General features: G+C 51.4%; 1 protein-coding gene across 1 annotated transcript; it reads right to left on the bottom strand.

Annotated features, from left to right (window-relative positions):
- Nucleotides 1-1,359: 1,359 nt before the first annotated feature.
- Nucleotides 1,360-2,328, bottom strand: LOC120709705. Its single transcript, XM_039995373.1, has one exon. It carries the CDS (start codon nt 2,326-2,328, stop codon nt 1,360-1,362), a length of 969 nt encoding a protein of 322 aa, XP_039851307.1.
- Nucleotides 2,329-19,902: the final 17,574 nt, after the last annotated feature.

The raw sequence follows: 19,902 nt of genomic DNA, 5'->3' as shown, positions 1-19,902 counted from the left end.
GGGGCCGTACGTCCAGCAAAGGGGGTGTGCGAGGGCACTGTATTATCTTGCACCGGAGGTGCCTATAGTAGGGGGTACAGGCAAGGCGAGAGAGGGAGGGAAGCTCCCAAGTCTCTGCTAGAGGTGAAGTTGATTGAAGCGAGTGCCAATATTGGGTGCTGAGCGTTGTGTTCTATCGAGTGGTCAAATTGCGTGACGATGATAGCCAACGTCCCCTTTAAAGGAAGCCCGCCTCCTCCTTTTATAGTCACAAGGAGGGACGGTGTACATGCGTAGGGGAACGTGGAAGTCGTCGTTTTCCCCCGAATCACGGGAGTGCAGTGGTCGAGCACTGTGGAAAGTACACTGTGGGGCATGGCGTCGGGCGTGGCAGTCATCCTGGGTATCGTCCTTGGTCTTGCATAGATCGCGTCGGCGTCCTGCCAGCCCCAGCAGGCAGCGTGGTCATCGCTGTAGGGTGTACAGTCCTCCAGATGTGGCGTGGTGGCGCTCCATGGGCCCTGCAGGTCAGGGTCTTGCATATATACGTGCACCAGCGGTAGCAGGGCACGCGGCGGTCCCGGACCCCCCTGGACGGAGTGCTGGCGTGTGCACTAAGGAGGTCAGGGAGTCGCATGGAGATCCCAGACACCTCGAGCGGGGGAGGTCCGGGCCTCCGGCTGCTAGTGCTGAACGTCCCTCCTTGAGGGACACGTGGCGACGCCGGACCCCTTCCCGAGCAGTGGGCGGGTCCGGGGCCATACGTGCGGTGAGGTGGAGTCCGGACAGCCGGAGCTGGCAGAATAGTAACAGGAGCTGTGCCGAGCATGTCTCATCCCGCGTCGCAAGTTCCACAGTGCTGCCACAACGTCTGGGATGGCGGAGCAGTGACCGGAGTTAGCGGACGGGACTCCGGTAATAGCCACTGTGGGGAATGGCGGCCTGACGCCATCTGTCCTGGGTGCTGTGGAGGAGTGGTTGGCATTTAATGCCTCCGTACGACGGGTGGGTGTGCGGAAGGGCCGTTTGTCCTTTACGTCGACGGGTGGCCTCGAGCGAGGCGGAGATGATTCGCCCTGCTCGAGGGTAGGTTCGCTACCCTCGAGTGAGGCGGAGATGTTTTGCCCGCTCGAGGGTAGGTTCGCTACCCTCGAGCGAGGCGGAGATGCGGGACGCAGTCGAGGGTCTCGATGGGAGCCCTCGAGCGAGGCGGAGATCACCCCGCGGGTCCGAGGGGGGTGCGGACGGGCCACGTGCTGGGCTTCTTTGAGTCCCTTTCTTTCTTCAAGATTGGAATGAGGCCGTGGGCCTTCGTGGGGTCAGTTGCCTAATATGTGTTTGCGTTTTTAGGGTGATCTTAGTACCCCGATTAGGGTGTCCCTAATCGTGGTACCCGACAATTATCGCGTTCCACCTGGCCGTTGCACTTGGGTGGGCCACAGAGGCATAGTACATGTCGATGCAGCTTTCCTGGCAGAAGTCCCAGAATTCGGATCCGGTGAAGGAGGTGCCCAGGTCTGTGATGATCCGATTGGGCACTCCGAACCTGTGCATTATCTCCTGGATGAACTCGGCTACCTTGGCTGCTGTCGTGGCGGAGACCGACTTCACCTCGATCCACTTGGTGAACTTGTCGATGGCGACGAATATGAAGGTGTAGCTGCCTTGCACTGTTTTCAGGGGTCCCACCGAATTGAGTCCGTAGCAGGCGAATGGCCAGGATGGAGGGATCGTTCGCAGAGCCTGAGCCAGAACATGCTGTTGCTTTGAGAAAAACTGACATCCTGGGCATCGTCTGACGATGGCTTGAGCGTCGGCCATGGTCGTCGGCCAATAGAAGCCTGACCTGAAAGCTTTGCCCACCAGGGTGGAAGCTCCTGCGTGGTTTCCGCAAATTCTTGAGTGGATCTCGCTGAGGATTCGGACTCCATCTGACTGGGAGATGCACTTGGAGAGGGTTCCTGAAGATGCCGAGTGCCTGAACAACTTGGTTCCGATGACAACGTAGCTTGCGGCTCGGCAGGCGAGTCGCTCGTGCTCCTTGTCCTTCAGGTAGGACTTATTGTTGATGATGAAGTCGAGTATCAGGGATCGCCAATCTAGATCGGCAACTAGTACATCTTGGCCTAGGGCTGGCACTAGTTCAGGCATGGTAGGAGGTTCCTCCTCGATCTTGACAGTGGGGGAGTTGAGAGCCTGCACGAAGATGCCGGCCGGGACGAGTGCCCGCTTGCAGCCCAGCTTGGAGAGTACATCAGCTGCCACGTTGTAGTCTCGGAGGACATGATGAAATTCTAGGCCGTAGAAGTGGGCCTCGAGCTTGCGGATCTCCTTGCAGTAGGTGTCCATCTTCTCCTGGGTACAGTCCTAATCCTTGTTGACTTGCTAGATGACGACTTTGGAGTCACCATACGCAAGTAGCCTCTTGATGCCGAGTGAGGCCGCGATCCTGAGACCATGGATGAGGGCCATGTACTCGGCCGCGTTGTTGGTGGCCTTGAAGAGTAGCTGTAGGACATATTTTAGTTGCTCACCTTTCGGGGAGATAAAGAGGATGCCTGCCCCGGCGCCATCGAGGTTGAGGGCGCCGTCGAAGTACATGACCCAGTGCTCGGGTCGCTCGTCAGGTGGTGGATCCTGAATCTCGGTCCACTCGGTGATAAAGTCTGCCAGTGCTTGTGACTTGATGGTGGAGCGGGAGAGAAATTCGATAGAGAGGGCTCCTAGCTCCACCGACCACTTGACGATTCGGCCATTGGCGTCCCTATTGTGAAGTATGTCGCTGAGGAGGAAGGAGGAAACCACCTTGACATTGTGTGCTTGGAAGTAGTGGCGCAGCTTCCTGGACATGAAGAGGATCGCGTTGAGGAGTTTCTGCACCTAAGGATAGCGCAACTTGGACTCGCTGAGTACTTCTCTGATGAAGTAGATGGGTCATTGTACTTTGTAGACATGGCCCGGCTCGTCTCGTTCGACGACCAGGGCAGTGCTGACCACATGCGTAGTTGCCGCGATATATAGGAGTAGCGTTTCTCCGTCTTCTGGAGCTGTTAAGACTGGTGGAGTTGTGAGGAAATCCTTTAGCTGCTGGAAGGCTGCGGCGGCTTTCTCATTCCACTCGAATTTGTCCGACTTCCGGAGAAGTTTGAAGAAGGGCAGGCCTCTGTCGCCGAGTCGACTGATGAACCGACTCAAGGCGGCCATGCACCCTGTAAGCTTCATCAGATCCTTCTTGCACCTGGGTGGCTTCATGAATCTGATAGTGTTGATCTTTGTTGGGTTGGCTTCGATTCCCCGGCTGCTTACGATGAAGCCGAGTAGTTTGCCTGCCGGGACACCGAAGACGCATTTGGTGGGGTTGAGCTTCCATTTGAATCTCCTGAGATTTTCAGATGTTTCTTGTTGGTCGGCAATGAACTGATCACTGGACCTAGTCTTGATGACGACGTCATCTACGTAAGCCCGATCTGCCCCTGGAGGCATTTTTGGATGGCCTTCTGATATGTGGCACCTGTATTCTTGAGGCCGAACGTCATGTTATTGTAGCAGTACGCCCCAAAGGGCGTGATGAATGATGTCTTCTCTTGATCCGACTTCTTCAAGGCAATCTGATGGTAGCTGGAGTAGCAATCAAGAAAAGAGAGAAGCGTGCACTCGGCTGTCGAGTCAACAACCTGGTCGATGCGCGAGAGAGGAAAAGGGTCTTTAGGCCGGTGCTTGTTGAGATCCGTATAATCAACACACATTCTCCATTCGCCATTTTTCTTTTTTACAAGGACTGGGTTTCCCAGCCATTCTGGATGTGTGACTTCTAGGATAAAACCAGCGGCTAAGAGCCGGGTTACCTCTACCCTAATGGCCTCCTTTCGATCTTGAGCGAAGTGACGCAGCCGCTGCTTGACGGGTCGTGCCTTCTCATTGAGATCCAAGGAGTGCTCAGCCTCCTCCCTCGGTACGCCTGGCATGTCAGACGGCTTCCATGCGAAGATGTCCTAGTTGGCGCGGAGGAAAGAGGTGAGCGCGAGTTCCTATGCGGAGTCGAGGTCGGCCCCGATCAATGCTGTCTTGTCGGGGTGGTTGTCACTGAGGACGATCGCCTTTGTCTGACTATCGGGGTGCAACTGGGACTGGCGCCGAGTTATTGGACGGCTTCTGGAGCTGGTCCATTGTGAGGGCCTTTGCCACCTGAGCGACCATGGCCTGGTTGTTGCTTCTCTCCAAGGCCTCGGCGGTGTTGTTGTTCTTCCGTCTCGCAGGAGTGAGGCGTCTGGATGTCGCCGCAGATGGAAAGGACTCCGTTTGGAGCCGGCATCTTCAAGAGAAGATATGTGTGGTTGGGGATCACCATGAACTTGGCGAGAGCTGGTCTCCCCAGTATAGCGTGGTAGGAAGTCTCGAACGGGGCCAGCTCAAAGATGATGGACTCTGTGCGGTAGTTGTCCCGGGTGCCGAAGGTGACGGGGAGGGTGACCTTGCCAACCAGAGTTGAGCCCGCACCCGGGATGATGTCGTAGAAGGCCTGGTCTGAAGGAACCAGCTTGGTCATGTCGAAGCCCATGTCCTCTAGAGTCTTGGCGATGATGATATTGAGGGCGCTGCCCCCGTCGATGAGTACCCTGGCCAGACGGATCTGGCATATCACCATGTTGACCACGAGTGGGTAAGCACCTTGCCTGGGCAGGTGAACCCAGTGGTCGCATCGGTCGAAGGCAATGGAGATTTCCGACCAGCAAAGAGGTTCAACCGGGTGCCTGAACACCGAGTTGACGTCGTGATTGTGCAGCTTAATGCTGCGCTTGCAGGACGGGGCGCTGGAGCCTCCGAAGATGATATTAACCACCCGTTGCTCCTCCTGGAAGGTGCCGGGTGATCTGTTGCCCTGGTGGTCCTCCTCGTCTCGCCTGGGCGAGCAGTTCCGGCGGCCACGGCCACGGGAGCTTCTGGAGCTACCCGGCCTTTCACGGTCATCGAGCCTGGGCCGCTTGGGTTCCTCTGGCGCGACGCTGTTGGAGAGGGCACGACATTCTCGTGCGGTGTGGTTGGCATCTTTGTGCCTGGGGCACTTGGAGTCGAGGAGCCTATCGAGCTCCTCCTAGTCGTGGGAGGTACGTTGCTGAGGCCGGTTGGCGACGGCAACGATATTGTCGGGGCCGCGCTTGCGATCGCGGGCCTTGGATGACTCGGTGCGGTCGCGATACTTGCCGTGACGTGGTGGACGATCCCCACTCGGGCGAGCCAAGTTGTCGTCCCCTTGGCGAGGAAGATCGGCACGCTCACGACGGTCCTTGTGGCAGCGGTGTGCACGCTCGGCTCCTCCATGTCAGCGTGCTTGTTGACGACGGCCATCATGTCAGAGACGGTCTTTGGGTTGGACTCAAACATCTTTCTCCATAGTTCGAAGCTATAGAGGCCTTGGTGGAAGTGGTAGATCACGTCCCTGTCATCAACTTCCGTAATTGTATTACAGTTAGCAAAGTACCTTTTGATGTAATCACGCAGGGACTCGGAAGGCCATTGCGTGACGCTGCCCAGATCCTATCTAGTTTTGGGGCCTGGGCAGGCTGCTTGGTAGTACTGGATGAAGGCGGTGCAGAGGTCCTGCCAGCAATTGATCGAGCCGGTAGGAAGAGACTCGAGCCAATTCTGTGCTTGCCGGCTCATCATCACCGGGAAGTATGCCGCCATGATGTCGTTGTTGCCGTTCGCTGCTCGGACGGCGATGGAGTAGGTGCGCAGCCATGTCTTGGGATAAGACTCACCATTGAATTTTTCGATGCCAACCAGCTTGAAGGTCGCGGTCCACTGGATGGCTCACAACCTGTCGGAGAAGGCGGAGAAGCCGTCCAAGTCGTCCGCCAGGTCGTAGTCGTCGTCGCGGGGTCGGCGATCGCGGTTGTTGCGGATGCGGTCGGGTGCACCATTCTCATCGTCGTAACGGCAGCGTCATTCCCGCTCGTCGTTGTCCCATTGGCGATGACGGTTGTCGACATGGGGTCGAAGATCTCGGCGGGCGAGACGGTCCCGAAGGTCGGGCTAGTCGACCTCTTCATCATGGCGATGAGGACGCACGGAGCGGTTGGAGCTTGATTGCCCCCGGCGGTTGGAGTACTCCCTTCTCAGGCCCTGGGCCTGGGTTGCTGCAACATGCAAGCGAGCATGAGCTTTTGCAATCTTGGGAGTTTGGGGTAGTCCCTCGAATACCTGGAGGACAGCGGCCATGTTGGCGGATGGCGTGGCGAAGATTTGATGACCGTCATAATCCTGGACGAACTCGTTTTCAAGGTTCCTGGGCTTGGCGGTGATGGACGCCTCCGTGAAACCCTGGGGTTGCGACGCTCGTCGTTATCGAGATCTTCCTTGGCCTGGAAGATGACTCGCTCGTTGGCCCGACGGTCGGCACGGAGGCCGTTGCGATGAAGACGTTCCCCCCTCTGTTGGTCGTCCTCGCCGGTGAAGGATTCATAGTCCACCGAGACGACCGAGATCTGGCGCCGGCCGTCGGGGTTGTTGCGGTTGGGTAGAAGGGTGAAGACGGCCGCCTGATACCCAACCTCATTAGATCAGGGCAGATCCGAGTCAGATTGGTCCAACTCGGTGATGCGCAGGTTACCCATACGTACTCGGATCTGATCCGAGTAGACTGCAGAGTTGTTGCGGAGCCCGTACGGGAGGACAGCCGAGCCGCCTAGACGACCCAGCACAGTCTCGCCGAGTTGAATGCACTCGGCAAGGGACTTGGTGACGTGATCTATTCCGGAGATTAGATCGTTGTTGCATATGACCGGCCGAAGCATTGCCCTCGGGCGGACGATCGGAGGTTCATTGATGTCAAGTTCGGAAACTCAACGAATGATGGAGCTTTGAGCCGTCAGATCGGATCTGACGCTGGTGGAGTTGCCGCTCTCGGTGATCGAGGGGCTGGTGGGTGGGTTTCGAGGAACAGTAGTTTCCGGGAAACTACCGAAGGTGAAGGCGAATCTGGCGGCGGCCTCCATCTGGATGCTGACGTTGGCGGAGAAGACGCCGAAACTTGCTGCCATTGAGCTCGCTACAAGGACTCCTGAGAAATCTCCCCTATCTGGTGCGCCAACTGTCGGATTGCTTATCCGCAAGTCCACCAGGGGTATGCCCGCGGTAGATTTGTAGGTGAAGAGGGGATTCTGGAGCCAAGAACTAGATGGTTGCGAGTTGACGCTAGAGTTTAGACAGGTTCGGGCCACTCGGGAGCGTAATACCCTACGTCATGTGTTGTATGTATTGAGCTTGACGATGAGATGATTGATGCTAGATGCGTTCTATGGGTCCCCTCACGGCGCCTTTATAGGCCAGGTGCCGTGGGTTACAAGTAAGGAAAGACATCTACTCGAGTTGTTACATGGAATCAGGTCAGTTTAGATCCCTAGATATCTGGAATACATATCCGCGCCTTGATCCTCGTCCTCGGAGGAACCTTCCGACGTCCAGCAGAGTGCCTGTCCGCCAGGTAGTCGTGCAGAGTGGTCCTGGCCGAGTAGGTACCCAGTCGGGAGATAACTACTCGACTGGGAGGTACCCGGATGTACCTCTGTCAGCCGCCTTCCCTGCGGAAATATAAATGACACCCTGGTATACTCATGGGTAAAATGCTACAGCGGTATTCCATTCGCTTGCGGATTTATTCGTGGTTCATAAAATACCTGCCACCCCCTTAGTGTCTGCGGGCGTCATCGCTGTCATTCAGTGGTGACGTTGGTAGGTGCCAACAAGCATTTTTGGCGCTGTTGCCGGGGAAGGCATAAAAAGAAGTTACATAGGCAAAAGTTATGAACAAAATTGAATTGATATTCGCTTGCTAAACAGGCTAACTTGGCTTTGTTTTCTGTCTTTTGTGGATATGAAAACAGGGTAGTGTATGACCGGTTTCAACATGCCGCAAAACTTCACGCCTAATCCAGAGTCACTTTTGAGAAGAGTTCGTCCTCGTGTCGTGCCCTCTCAGATCTCACTCTCGGCAGCCGAACCAGTCATTCAAGCACCATCAGCTTCTCAAGCCATGGCCCAGAAGACACTCCGTGATTACTCCGCTCCGTCTGCTAACTAGGTTCCTACCGGACCCGAGGTTAACACCGAGGGAGAGAATTTTGAGATCAAGACAGGTCTTATCACGATGGTGCAGGCCAGCCCTTTCTGTGGTATGGCCAATGAGGATGCCAGCGCTCATCTCCAGCAATTCTTGGAGCTCTGTAGTACTTTTGTTATCAAGGGAGTATCTCAGGATGCGATCCGGCTCCGTCTGTTTCCGTTCTCTCTTCTGGGGAGAGCGAAGCAGTTGTTCTATGCTAATAAGACCGCTGTGGACACCTGGGACAAATGTGCAAGGTGCTAACAAGACCGACGGGCAAGACCAATTCTCTTCGTGGAAGGATTTCGAGCTTCCAGCAGGCATCAAATGAGTCAATTCCTGAAGCTTGGGAGAGACTTCAGGAGTATATCCTTGCGTGTCCGCACCATGGGATGAACAATTGGCTTATTCTTCAGAACTTCTACAACGGGTTGACTCAATTTTCCCGTGATCATCTGGATGCCGCTGCGGGTGGAGCTTTCATCTCGCTGACCATTGAACGAGCTACAGCTTTAATCGAGAAGATGGTATCCAACCAAGGTTGGAGCGATGATCGTCTCCAACCACGTCAGTGAGGCACGCACTCCGTCAAGGAGACTGACATGTTCGCTGTGAAAATTGATCTCCTCTTCAAGAATTTCGAGGATTATTCCCAAGACAAGACTCAGATGCAGACATTATAAGCCTTGGAAGTTCGCATGACGTGAGAGGTCTGTGGGAATGTTGGACATTCGGGTGATAACTGCCCGGAAACCCAAGAAGAAGCTATGTATCTCAATGGCAACAACAACGGGTTTCGTCCACAAGGAGGTCAGGGGTGGAATCAACCACGCCCAGATTATCAAGGAGGTAACGGGAATTCGAATTCTTTCAATCCTAACCAACCTACCTTGAGGGATCTTGTCTACGGCCAAGTGAAGATCAATGAGTCCCTTCAGAAGAAGTTACCTGTGAATGACAAATCCATGGAGACCATCCATGCTAAGATGGACGGCTTCTCCACCGCCATCAAGAACTAGCTGAGTTTCAAAAAGATGCTTGAAACTCAATTGGCTCAGCTGGCCGCTGCTACTCCTGCTGCTGAATTAGGGAAGATTCTGGGGCAACCCGAATCTACTCTAGAGAGCGTCAACGCCATGACTGCTAAGTGGGAGAAGCCGCCTACCAATTCATCCTTCACCGGCTATGTAGATAAACTCACGCGATCCTGAAGGAGTGCGTGGGTCAAACTAGCAGCTATTATACGAGAGGATCCCGGAACCCCAGTGATCAGTTGCTCGATCTTCGATTGCGACTTCGATCATGCTCTATGCGACCTTGGAGCCAGCATCAACATCATGCCCAAGGTAACATTCGAGAAGCTGAGCTATCTGGCACTTTCCCCCACCACTATGTGTGTGCAGCTGGTAGACTCTACCGTGAGGTATCCCGAGGGAGTCGTGGAGAACCTCTTGGTAAAGGTCATGAACACCTTCATACTCGCGGACTTTGTGGTCCTCGACATGGAGGGAGATCTCGAGATTCTGCTCATACTTGAGCGACCTTTCCTGAGAGACGCAAATGCCAGAATCGATGTCGGAGTAGGGAAAGTCGGCCTTCGCATCATTGAGAAAACCATGAAATTCAAGTTTCTGAACAAGAGGAAATTGTTTCTGATTCATGAAGATAGCGAGAGGCAAGGGTTATGGGCTGAGCCCAGTTGGGAGAATTGGGATATTCATCACTCTCCTTCCGAGCCTGCCTGGGAAGATTGGGAGATTCATGATCCCCCGAATAAGCTAGTAGAAGACAATCAGAAGATCTCCGATTTTATCACCAATACCGTATGGGAGGACCTAGAGATTGTCTACCCTACACTCGAGGATCCTACTCCTGCTCCATCTACGCCACCAAAGAAGAGTAAGAAGGTGTAGCGCAAGAAGAAGAAGACATCATCGCCCGCTACTACTTCTCTAGGTACGGACGAAATGACCTCGACCTAATCAGGTATGGAGAAAGGTCCTGCTTTTTGGACCCTAAACCAAGAGCTAGGTTGGGGGAGGTTTCCTCCCCTAAGTCAACTGTATCCCTTTATTTTCTTCTTGAATAATTTTAATAAAAACTTTCAAAACAAAATAAATATTTACCGCTTAATTTCTCTTTTATCATGCGCGGTAAGAATGTTTTAACTTCTCATAAAAGTTGAAAGGATGAGTTTTGCTTTGTTCTACCTTGCCTGATGTGTCTAGTTTTTGGCTAAAGAGTTCTCTTAAGTTTAATTCTGTTGGCTACGTAAACACTTTGCCTCATGAAAGTTGTTGTGAGTATAGATATGGTAAATAAATCCGTGCAACTCTATTCTAGTGATGCTTGAAATCTGGAGTTTTTATTTTCGAAAAGTTCAAAAAGGCAAGTTCCTCAGTGATAAGCAAGTCCTACCAGAGCCATATGTCATACACCATGAGAAACCTTATACATATGCTGCTTGTCATTCTGTTGAGTTTTGTCAAATTTTGTGACCCTAGTGAGGATCTCTTCATGCTTTCTCGATCATAAGCACGTACACAACCATCCACTTGCGACGTTCCTACATTAGGAATTAGCTTCACCACCATCCACCAATAAATACTCCGTATTTTGGCGAACTCTCTCCTAGAACATCCCTGAAATAAAATATAGTGTTAGATTATGGTTGCCCCAAAAAGAGAAAAGATGGCATGCCAAAGAAGAATGGCCCCCAAAAAAAGAGAGAGAAGGAAAAGGGGTAACCATGTCTGGAAAAAATATATATCAAGGGTTGATAAAAGAGAGAGAACCAACGCTTTAAGGGGTAGCCATGTCTGAAAAAAAATATATAAGGGGTTCACCGTGGTAGAGCTGCTGCACGGCCGTGGCTCCCTCCTATAAATATAAGGGAGGGGTAGAGAATGGAACACACACACACCACACCTCTCTTCATTTACCTCTAGGCATTCTTGCTTAGTCTATAGGCTTAGTGGAGTTTAGGAGAAGTCTAGGAGTCATCGAGTCCTCGAAGTTGCTCGAGAGTTCTAGTATGAGTTCATCTCTAGTCCTCTCTTATAATTCTCGGTTGTTTGTAATAGAATTAGACTATGGTTACCGATATCTGCTTGAAGTATGTTATGAGTTATCGGATATATGCTTCGTGATCTGGTTGCGTTATCATTCGATGCTTGCATTGCATGATCGCCCTGTGCTTGCGATGGTTAACGTATTGGCCTTAGAACTCTGTCAACTGTTCCAGTATTTGTATGTTTGCTCTAATGTGATGTCTGTCCATCCGGAGGGTGGGGGCTCCGCGCGAGATGCTAGAGTATCACTTACTAATGTAGACGTGGGGTCTAGACTACATAAGTGTTGCTGGATGTCACCCTTTCCCACGGATTGAGAGGTAGCCAGCCAGTGGTGACGGTCCTGTCCGAACCCTAGTAATCCTCCACGTTCGGATTGGGGAGAAGGAGGTATATAAAGCCGCCTAGGTGAATGGGCTTCTCCCGTCAGCTAGAGGAGTGGCCTCCCTGTTGTACTTGTTTAATCTTTAACAATCTAACCATAAGATAGTATAGATATACCTAGCCTAGCATATCTGACTCGAGCTCTAACTTCTGCCTTTCTCCCTGCCTATAGCATCTTTTGTTTATTTATCTTTGAGGGTAGTTTGTGTGTGTGTCACACTACCTCCTACCATGTTATCTATCTTACCCCTATTTATGCAATTGAATATCCAATCTAGATCAGTACATAAACTAGCGTATGTACTTCCATTCGCCGCCTTCCCTGAGGAAATATAAATGACACCCCGGTATACTCCTGGGTAAATGCTACAGTGGTATTCCGTGCGCTTGCGGATTTATTCGTGGTTCATGAAATACCTACCACCCCCTTGGCATCTGCGGGCGTCATCGCTGTCATTCAGTGGTGACGTTGGTAGGCGCCAACAATAAATCAACAAGCTTCAACAAATATTAGAGCCTTCATATCTCATGAATGTCTTGCTCTCCATTTTTCTTTCTCAATTATGCTTGTCATATATAAGTAATACTAGTGGGATATAAACATTTGCTTGCAATACATGAGTTACTTTATTTAATATCACATCTTGAATTAAATCCCTACTCATAATCTCTTGTAAACAAGTTAGTCCTTTAATCGTGTTGTCAATCAATACACCAAAACCCACTAGGGGCCTAGATGCTCTTTCAATTTCAGATGAGCAAGAGCAGAACAAGACGAAAACACACAGCCGACGCCACACAACTACACATAATATCGCATCCAGCATCACACACTTATAAGGAGGGCCCATCTGGCAGAGCAAACAGGCCCGCCACGCAATATGCATACAAGGAAAGAGATCAGGGCCCACATGTCAGCCTGCCAGAACAAAATAAGGACAAACGGCCGCCAGGTAGGGCCGGCCGACCCCATGGGTCGGCCGAACCTGGCCGGCCACTCGTCTAGGTGCATTTTGAGGAGGAGTAGCCCCTACACCACCTGATCACCTTCCATATGTGCATTTGGTGGGAACCAACCTCCAAGACTATAAATAGGCCTCTCCTCCACCCCTCTCAACACACACACAACTCTCATTCCACTTCTCCAAGGAGGCTCTCTCTCTCTCTCTTGCTCTCTTAGCTAGGCTAGTTCTTCTTTAGTGAAGCAAGTCGTCCTCGGGGTCGTTGAGCAATTCTCGGCTCCTGGTATGGCTTTGTATTCGACTTGTCAGCTTTCTATTCATAATATAGAGTTGTGCCATGGTTGCTTTACTATCTTGATAGTTTATCAATCCATGCTTAGTTCGTTCATGAGTTGTGCTTCAAATTTGGTTAGACCAGATGATCCGAGTACAGATAGAGGTTCGTTGTGCCTTTAGGCTTGCTCTAGCGTTTTACTTGTCCATCCGAAGGGTGGGAGATCCGGGGACGCTATGGTAGTGACTTCATACACGAGCGTGGTGCTCGGGTATGCGGGATCCTTCGGATATGACCATGCTCCACAGTGTGACCGGGGTAGACGGCAGGTGGTGACAGCCCTGTCTGTCCAGCGTAACAGCTGTGTTGCGTTTAGTGTACTCCCCGACGTTCGGGTTCGGTGTAGGAGTTTAAGCAAAGAGGTAACGGGACTGGATGTACTCCGGTGCGGGACCTTCTTCCCGCTATCCCATTTTCCTGGCACCTGTAGTTCTAACCATGTCCTAACATGACCCCAGCTTTGGATAGAAGCACTAGGACACCTAACCTAGCCTAAGCTCCAGCTGACTTAACGTAGGATAGCTTAGTTCTTTCTTTTGGTCGTTTCTCTCTTTTATTCCTTCCTCCTGGAGTGTGGTTGTGTGTTGTGTCGCATTACCCTTGCTTATTCTTTATCATGGCTTACCCCTGTTAGAGCTCTGCCTATTGCTTGAGACACAATGTCACGATTAATGTTAAGTACAATACCTTTGCCACTGCCATCCTTTGGAAAAATATAAATAACGATACCCTTACTCTCCGGGTGAAATGCTACAATGGTATATCCGTGCGCTTGCGGGTCCTTCTGTAATCGTATAGACTATACCACGAGAGTGGCGTTTCTTGGTGCAGTCGCTAGGGATGAGTTTAACACCCCCATTCCTAGTGATTACATTAAGAAATGTCAACACGCATTTCTGAGGCCGTTGCCAGGAACTCAAAACCTAGTAGCGACTTAAGAAATGCCAATAGGTGGTAGAAGGGCGTCAGCATGGTTCTTGACGTAGAAACACGAGGCATGCCACCCCTTGTGCGAATTCTTGAGGTGGATGTCCATGTATTGCTCCGATCGACGGCTGCGGCCGCTGCGGAGGTGGATGCCGGCGCAGCCCACTGGGGTGGGCAACCACACGCTACCCACCTTCGTTTGGATGAGGGCGACGGCGAAGAAATTCTTCCACAGCCAGAAGACGGGTGGGACACCGAGGAAGCCCTCGCACAGGGCGATGAAGGCCGAGATCTGCTGGATCCCATTGGGATTCAGATGCTGCAGCTCAATCTTGTAGTGGTGCAGCAGCCCTCGGAAGAACTGGTGGGACGGCGTCGCAAAGCCCCGCTTGTGGAAATGAACGAACGAGACGACGTAGCCTGCCGGCGGCTATGGCAATGACTCGTTGTCGGGAATGATCCACTCTTGCGCCTCGGTGAGGGGGCACAGGAGCCCCTTGGCCACTCGGCCATTCAAACGCGCGGCGGTCACGTCGGAATGCTGCCAGAACGACATGGCCGGAGTTCTTTATGGGTAGGGCTCAGGGGCTCGATGGCTCGACGGCGATGGAAACGACGGCGGCGGAAAGGTGAGGAGTTTTTTCTTCTTCTTCTCTCTTTTGCGAATGCGAGCAGGATACCCTACCGCCGCCGCCGTGACCTGCTATAAAGAGGAGGAAGACGAACCGCCTCCTCGATCCCCACGAGGACCATCTTGACGTTGCCGCCCACGACGCGTCGCGTCCCGTCAAAGCCGGAGCCCACGACCCCAACAGTCGCGGTCCGTGGGGAAACATGCCGCGCGGCAAAAGGAGCACACTACCCCCAGGAAAGGCAGGATATGGGGTGGAAAACGGCCCTGCGACCTACTAACATCCCGGGGTCGCGTTGTATCGCAGTAAACACTGTACTAACCTCCGTTTTAAAATACTTCACAGTTCTCGATTAATGTACTAACTTTGACCAAACACTTTTTTCTATAGAATATTTATAAATATTTAATGTTTATATATTAGTAGATTTATTATGAAATAGACTTTATTACTATTTGAGATTTTTAAGTATGTACAAAATTTTTAAGAAAAAACTCTTGGTCAAATTTAGCACGCTAAACGAGAAGTGCCAAGTATTTCAAAATGGAGGTTAGTAGTACGATTTGTTCCGAAGACTCACATCAGCGTGAAAAATTAGATCATGGGACTTTGGGTTCATCTGTACGGCTGTACGTGAACATTGAGTCCTTGAACCTAGACTACCTGACAGCAGTGGTAGAGCTCGGATTAAAACCTATCTATGGTGGAGACGCAGAGCGGCGGAGGGCGAGGTACCGTGGAGGCAACCGAGGGTGACAAACTGACGGGCGACCGCGCCTTCGTACCAATTTTTCACGGTTCATCTTTAGGGAAATGGACTGGTCATGGGCTGACGGTCCAAAATTCTAAAGACTAAGAGCATCTCCAGAATATTAGTTATCTCTAGTATCCTATATACTTTCTCTCTCCATTAAAAATAATACTATTTATATTTTTGGTAGGGAATGATGTAACAGATTACTCAAAGAATAGAGTGGAGAGAGGAATTCCCTTGCATTTGAGCAAGAGGGAGGCCTGTTTTGGTGATAAAAAAAATCAGGTATTAGCGATGGAATTGGTAATCTGCTGGATCACCTCCCATTACTAAAAAAATATATTTTTAGTATTGGGGATAGGAACGAGTAATCTACTGGAGATACTCTAAATATTTTATCTTCTTCTTCTTCTTCCAGTTTCTAGCCGAACAGCCTTCTGTTTCTATGGTGGCTGAACCTCGCAGGAACTGGAGATTTCGTCGGCCACTAGGTATGGTGGCCGCCATGGTTCGCCATACTGGTGGCTCCGCCACTGCCTGACTGATCGTCCGAGTCAGCATGAAGGTTTCAAGTTTGAACTAGCCAAAGCCATGCATGCATGCAATGATGCACCGAGCAACCCAGTTTATTCTCGCCGGAGCTATCGGGCCGGCATGCAGAGCCGTGCGCGCCTTGACCAACACCATCGAGAAGGCGCACTACTACTACAGAAAGTTTAACCGAGGCGGGCAAAATGGCTTAACCGAGGCGGGCACGGCAACTGCCTCGGACACATGGCCACGGTTAATCGTGGCCTTAACCGAGGCGGTCATGTAACTGCCTCGGTTAATTGTTTAACCGAAGAAATTTTTTGTAACGTAACTGATGGGGGTAAAAGTAACAGGTACCCCTAATCGCCCGTCGAGGCTAAACCTCCAGGGCTTAGTCCGGACAGCATCATAGATTAACAAGTGTCGGCCCAAGGCCTGACAGCCCGAGGACGGCCCAGCAAGCCGAGAGCGGCCCCTGGCCCCTGGCCCGCTTGAGGCTCTGCCTCACCCGACCCGGAGGAGGTCCGTCTCGCCCGACCCCCGCAGCCAAGGGCCCCACATGGCCCCGCTGCAGCCAACCAGCCTCGAGCCAGGAGGGACGTCCCTAGTTGAAAGGAGACCCTGCGCAGGGCAGTCACATCGGGGCAAGTGGGAGACTTGACTGCTCCACGCCACTGCACGGACTGTGATGGGCAGTGGACTGACAAGTCTATCCTAGAGGAGAACAATGTCCAACCACTCCTCTGAAAGTCAGCGCCAAGGGCATGATGTCTGTCCGGATGAGAGACGAGACCGGACGGTCATCCCCTGCAAACAGCGATGTCAGCGACGAGGGCATGATGACCGTCCAGACGAGGGACGAGACCATACAATCATCCCCTGCAAATAGCGATGTCAGTGACAGGGCGTCATCCACGGGGTGCCATGCCCATTCCCGCCTGCCACGGTTCGCATATAGCCGGGAATGAGGAACGAATGAACACCATCGCCATCGGCAAGGACAGCGGGGCCCACCGTGACTGACAGATAGGAAAATAGGGACGGATAGTGTCTGACCCCCTCAGTTCTCTCCTTTTTACCCCTTGTACTTTGTGTATCCGACCCCCTCTTTTCCTTGGATGATAAAAGGGAAGAGGGATGCCCCATGGTGGGGGATCGATCTGGGAGCACACTCACCCATAGACACGTAACCCAGAGACTTGGGAGCCCGGTTCCCTCTCTCGCTCGTTTGTAACTCCTACTGCAAACTGAGCGCAAGAGCACAAGAGCTCGAACTGGACATAGGGACATTCAGCTCGAACCAGTATAAACCTTGTGTCGAATCCTTGCATTACCATCCGAGCCCATGACGCGCGAACAAATTCACTCGCCAGTGATACGGAACACCGACAGTAACCGCCTCAATTATTGAGTATTAACCGAGACGGTCTGTTTAAAACAACCTTTTTGATTAATACATATTATCCGAGGCAGTCAGTCTTTACTTGCCCGCCTCAGTTAAGGTTTTCAAAAATAAAAAAATTTATTTCATTTTGAATTTGAATCTGAAAATAAATTTGAAAGCACATACAAATCAGAAAACACGTGTATGAAAGGTAAACACAAATATGTTACATCCAATCATGTCACACATTGAGTGAATATATTAATTACATTCGTGCATGTCACACACTGAGTTCACAAAATCACATCAAATCATGATCACTAAGCACCTACTCGAAGAGGTCCGGTAACTTGTAGTCATTCATGTCGAGGTAGGTTCTCCAATTACGTAGCTTCACGTACTTCTCCTCCTTCACTAGCTCACTCTCGGCATAGAAGAACTTTCCATTAACATGACAACATTCGTCAGTGACAACCTTACAAATATCGGATATTGTTTGAGTGATTGTGAAATTGTCCACCCTTGACCTTCGCCACCATGCTATAGATTTTTTTAGTTGCCGCCCGCTTTGGTTGTATGCTTCGCAAGACATGAGGTACGCACAATCATAGTATCCACACAAGACCGAGCCTTCAGGTTGTTTGGTGCACTGCATGCATGTAACACATAGTCATTGGAACACATCGATAGCATGCACGATGTAGTAGCACATACGATTCTTCATACGTACCGGGAATCGTCGCCTAATGCGCAATTTTGTGCCATGCTTCTGCTTCTTATGCTCAGACCTCTGATCATAGCAATCGGGGTCTAACACGTATTTCCTGTAAGCACTGTATACCAACCACTAGTGTCAACAACAAATTTGATATATATTTTGAGTGCATAAAAGAATCTGTCGTCACTTACTATCACAGACAGATTTTGAAATCCTTGTACCCTGCCTTGTTTATGTTGCACAAGGAGTCGAATATGACAGCCTTTCCATCCTGAGGATAGATGCAAAATATGACCCAGTGGCCCATGATGCTCAAGCTACACAATTGAAACAATATGGATCTCAAATCTAGAAATATATTAAAAACGGTGAACCCAATAGCTATTGCAAGTATCGTTTTAACTTACCCGAATTGGTGCGCGGCAAGGATACACCTATTTTTTTGGATCTTCTTCATGGCTTGTAAGATGTACTGTCCTTTTTTGTACTTGATCTCGCTTCACATTCTAGCCCGGACTTCGATTCTTTGCAGCTTGTCCAAATCCACCAGGCTAGGGTGCGTGTCCGGTACATTGTACCCAATGTTGGCCCTTTGGGTAATATGCATAGGAGATAGGTAGATAATATTTTTCCCTAGTTCCTTGCATACATATGATTGCATCCTGCAAGCACAAGTCATCATCATGGCATTGTTAGTTTGATCGTCATGAGCGTACCTGTGCGACGTCGAGGTCCTTGCGTCGTAGCAGCCTATGCATGTTGTGGAATTCAATGGTGAATAACTAGTCACCTTCCAAGTAGAAGTACTCCTTGGGGGCCCTCACAATGAAATCCTTCATTCCTAACTGAGCAGCATGCATGTACCAGAGATGGAACCTCTGGACCTTCCACGGCTCGTCCTAGACGAGCTGGCCCAAGGGCAACATGAACTTGCCATTCTTGAAGTTATTGGGGCAATACGGAGTAAGGGGCCAGACTATTGACTATGTGGGGTTGCCATTAGCATATATACCTTTTGTACGTCGTTGACGACTTGAACTCTTTTGCTATGTTGAACGCCGCCCATTCCTCGGTAGTGAGGTGGGAAGGTTTGCCCTCACCTTGCGCTAGAGGCTTCTTCGGCGCAGGAAGGATATTGCCCTGTGCCCATTGGACCACTAGTTGGAGGCGGGGTTTCATTGCCTGTTGCGCCCCCTATACCTCCTTCTGGTTTGCTCGTGTCGGGAGGGGGCAGGCTATGTCCAGGACTGTTGTCGTGGCTGCCAGCATTGTCGTTGCCATCACCGCCATTGTCATCACCATCGTTGTCGTCGTCGTCATCACTTGGGCCACCCGGAGGAGGCGACGACGGTTGCAAGGGTTTTGACACCGGTTTCTTCTTTTCCAAGACAATATCTGCCATGTTCCATAGCACGTGAGAGCTGAGAGAACCGCCGATGGTTGTGGCTCCTTCTTCAGTGGGAAAGTCAAGTTCATCACTATCAAAGTCATCGGCCATCCACGCCACGTCCACCAAGACATATTCGGGCGGGATAGGCTTCCCCTGGTACCTAGCTTCAGGGTCGGGCGGCTGTACGAATCCCTAAGCCATAGTCTTCTTCCTCCCCGTCCTGCCCCAGGGCACCTGTAGCATGCCAGCTGTTGGCTCCGTGATCTCATCGGCTGGGTACCTTTGGGGCTGTGAGGTACCCGACAGCATTTTCCCTTGTGGCAGCACGCCAGCCTGGATGAACATCTATGTCCTTAGCTCCACCATCTTGGGGTCGGAGCTCAAGAAAGCTTCTTGTATCATTCCCATGATAACTTCTTTCATTGCCTTATCTCTGCCTTGCTGGATGAGCCCTTCCTTGTATCTCTGCCTTGTGTTATGGGAGGTGGCGTCAGATTGCCATGAGTCCAGTTTCTTCCAGCTCTGCCTCGAGGATACGCCCCGAACGCAGCCCCGGTGCTTAGGGTTTCCTAGCGCCTCGGTCAGCATGTCATGCTTCCTGCGAGGTGAGAACAACCCACGTTCCATGGCCGCCTTGGTTGCGAGCAAAGCCTTCTCAGCCTCCTCAGTCCATGGCTCGTTGTACTTCTTCCTGCCCTCCTTTAGCTTCTTTGGCCGACGGGCATTGAAGAAGTC

This window comes from Panicum virgatum, chromosome 5K, assembly GCF_016808335.1.
Source record: "Panicum virgatum strain AP13 chromosome 5K, P.virgatum_v5, whole genome shotgun sequence".
In the NCBI taxonomy this organism is placed as follows: Eukaryota; Viridiplantae; Streptophyta; class Magnoliopsida; order Poales; family Poaceae; genus Panicum; species Panicum virgatum.
This window is presented reverse-complemented; position numbering and strand designations above follow the sequence as displayed.

Excerpts from the sequence above, each read along its gene's own strand:
- LOC120709705 (XM_039995373.1), bottom strand. The coding sequence starts at position 2,328 with ATGGACACCTACTGCAAGGAGATCCGCAAGCTCGAGGCCCACTTCTAC.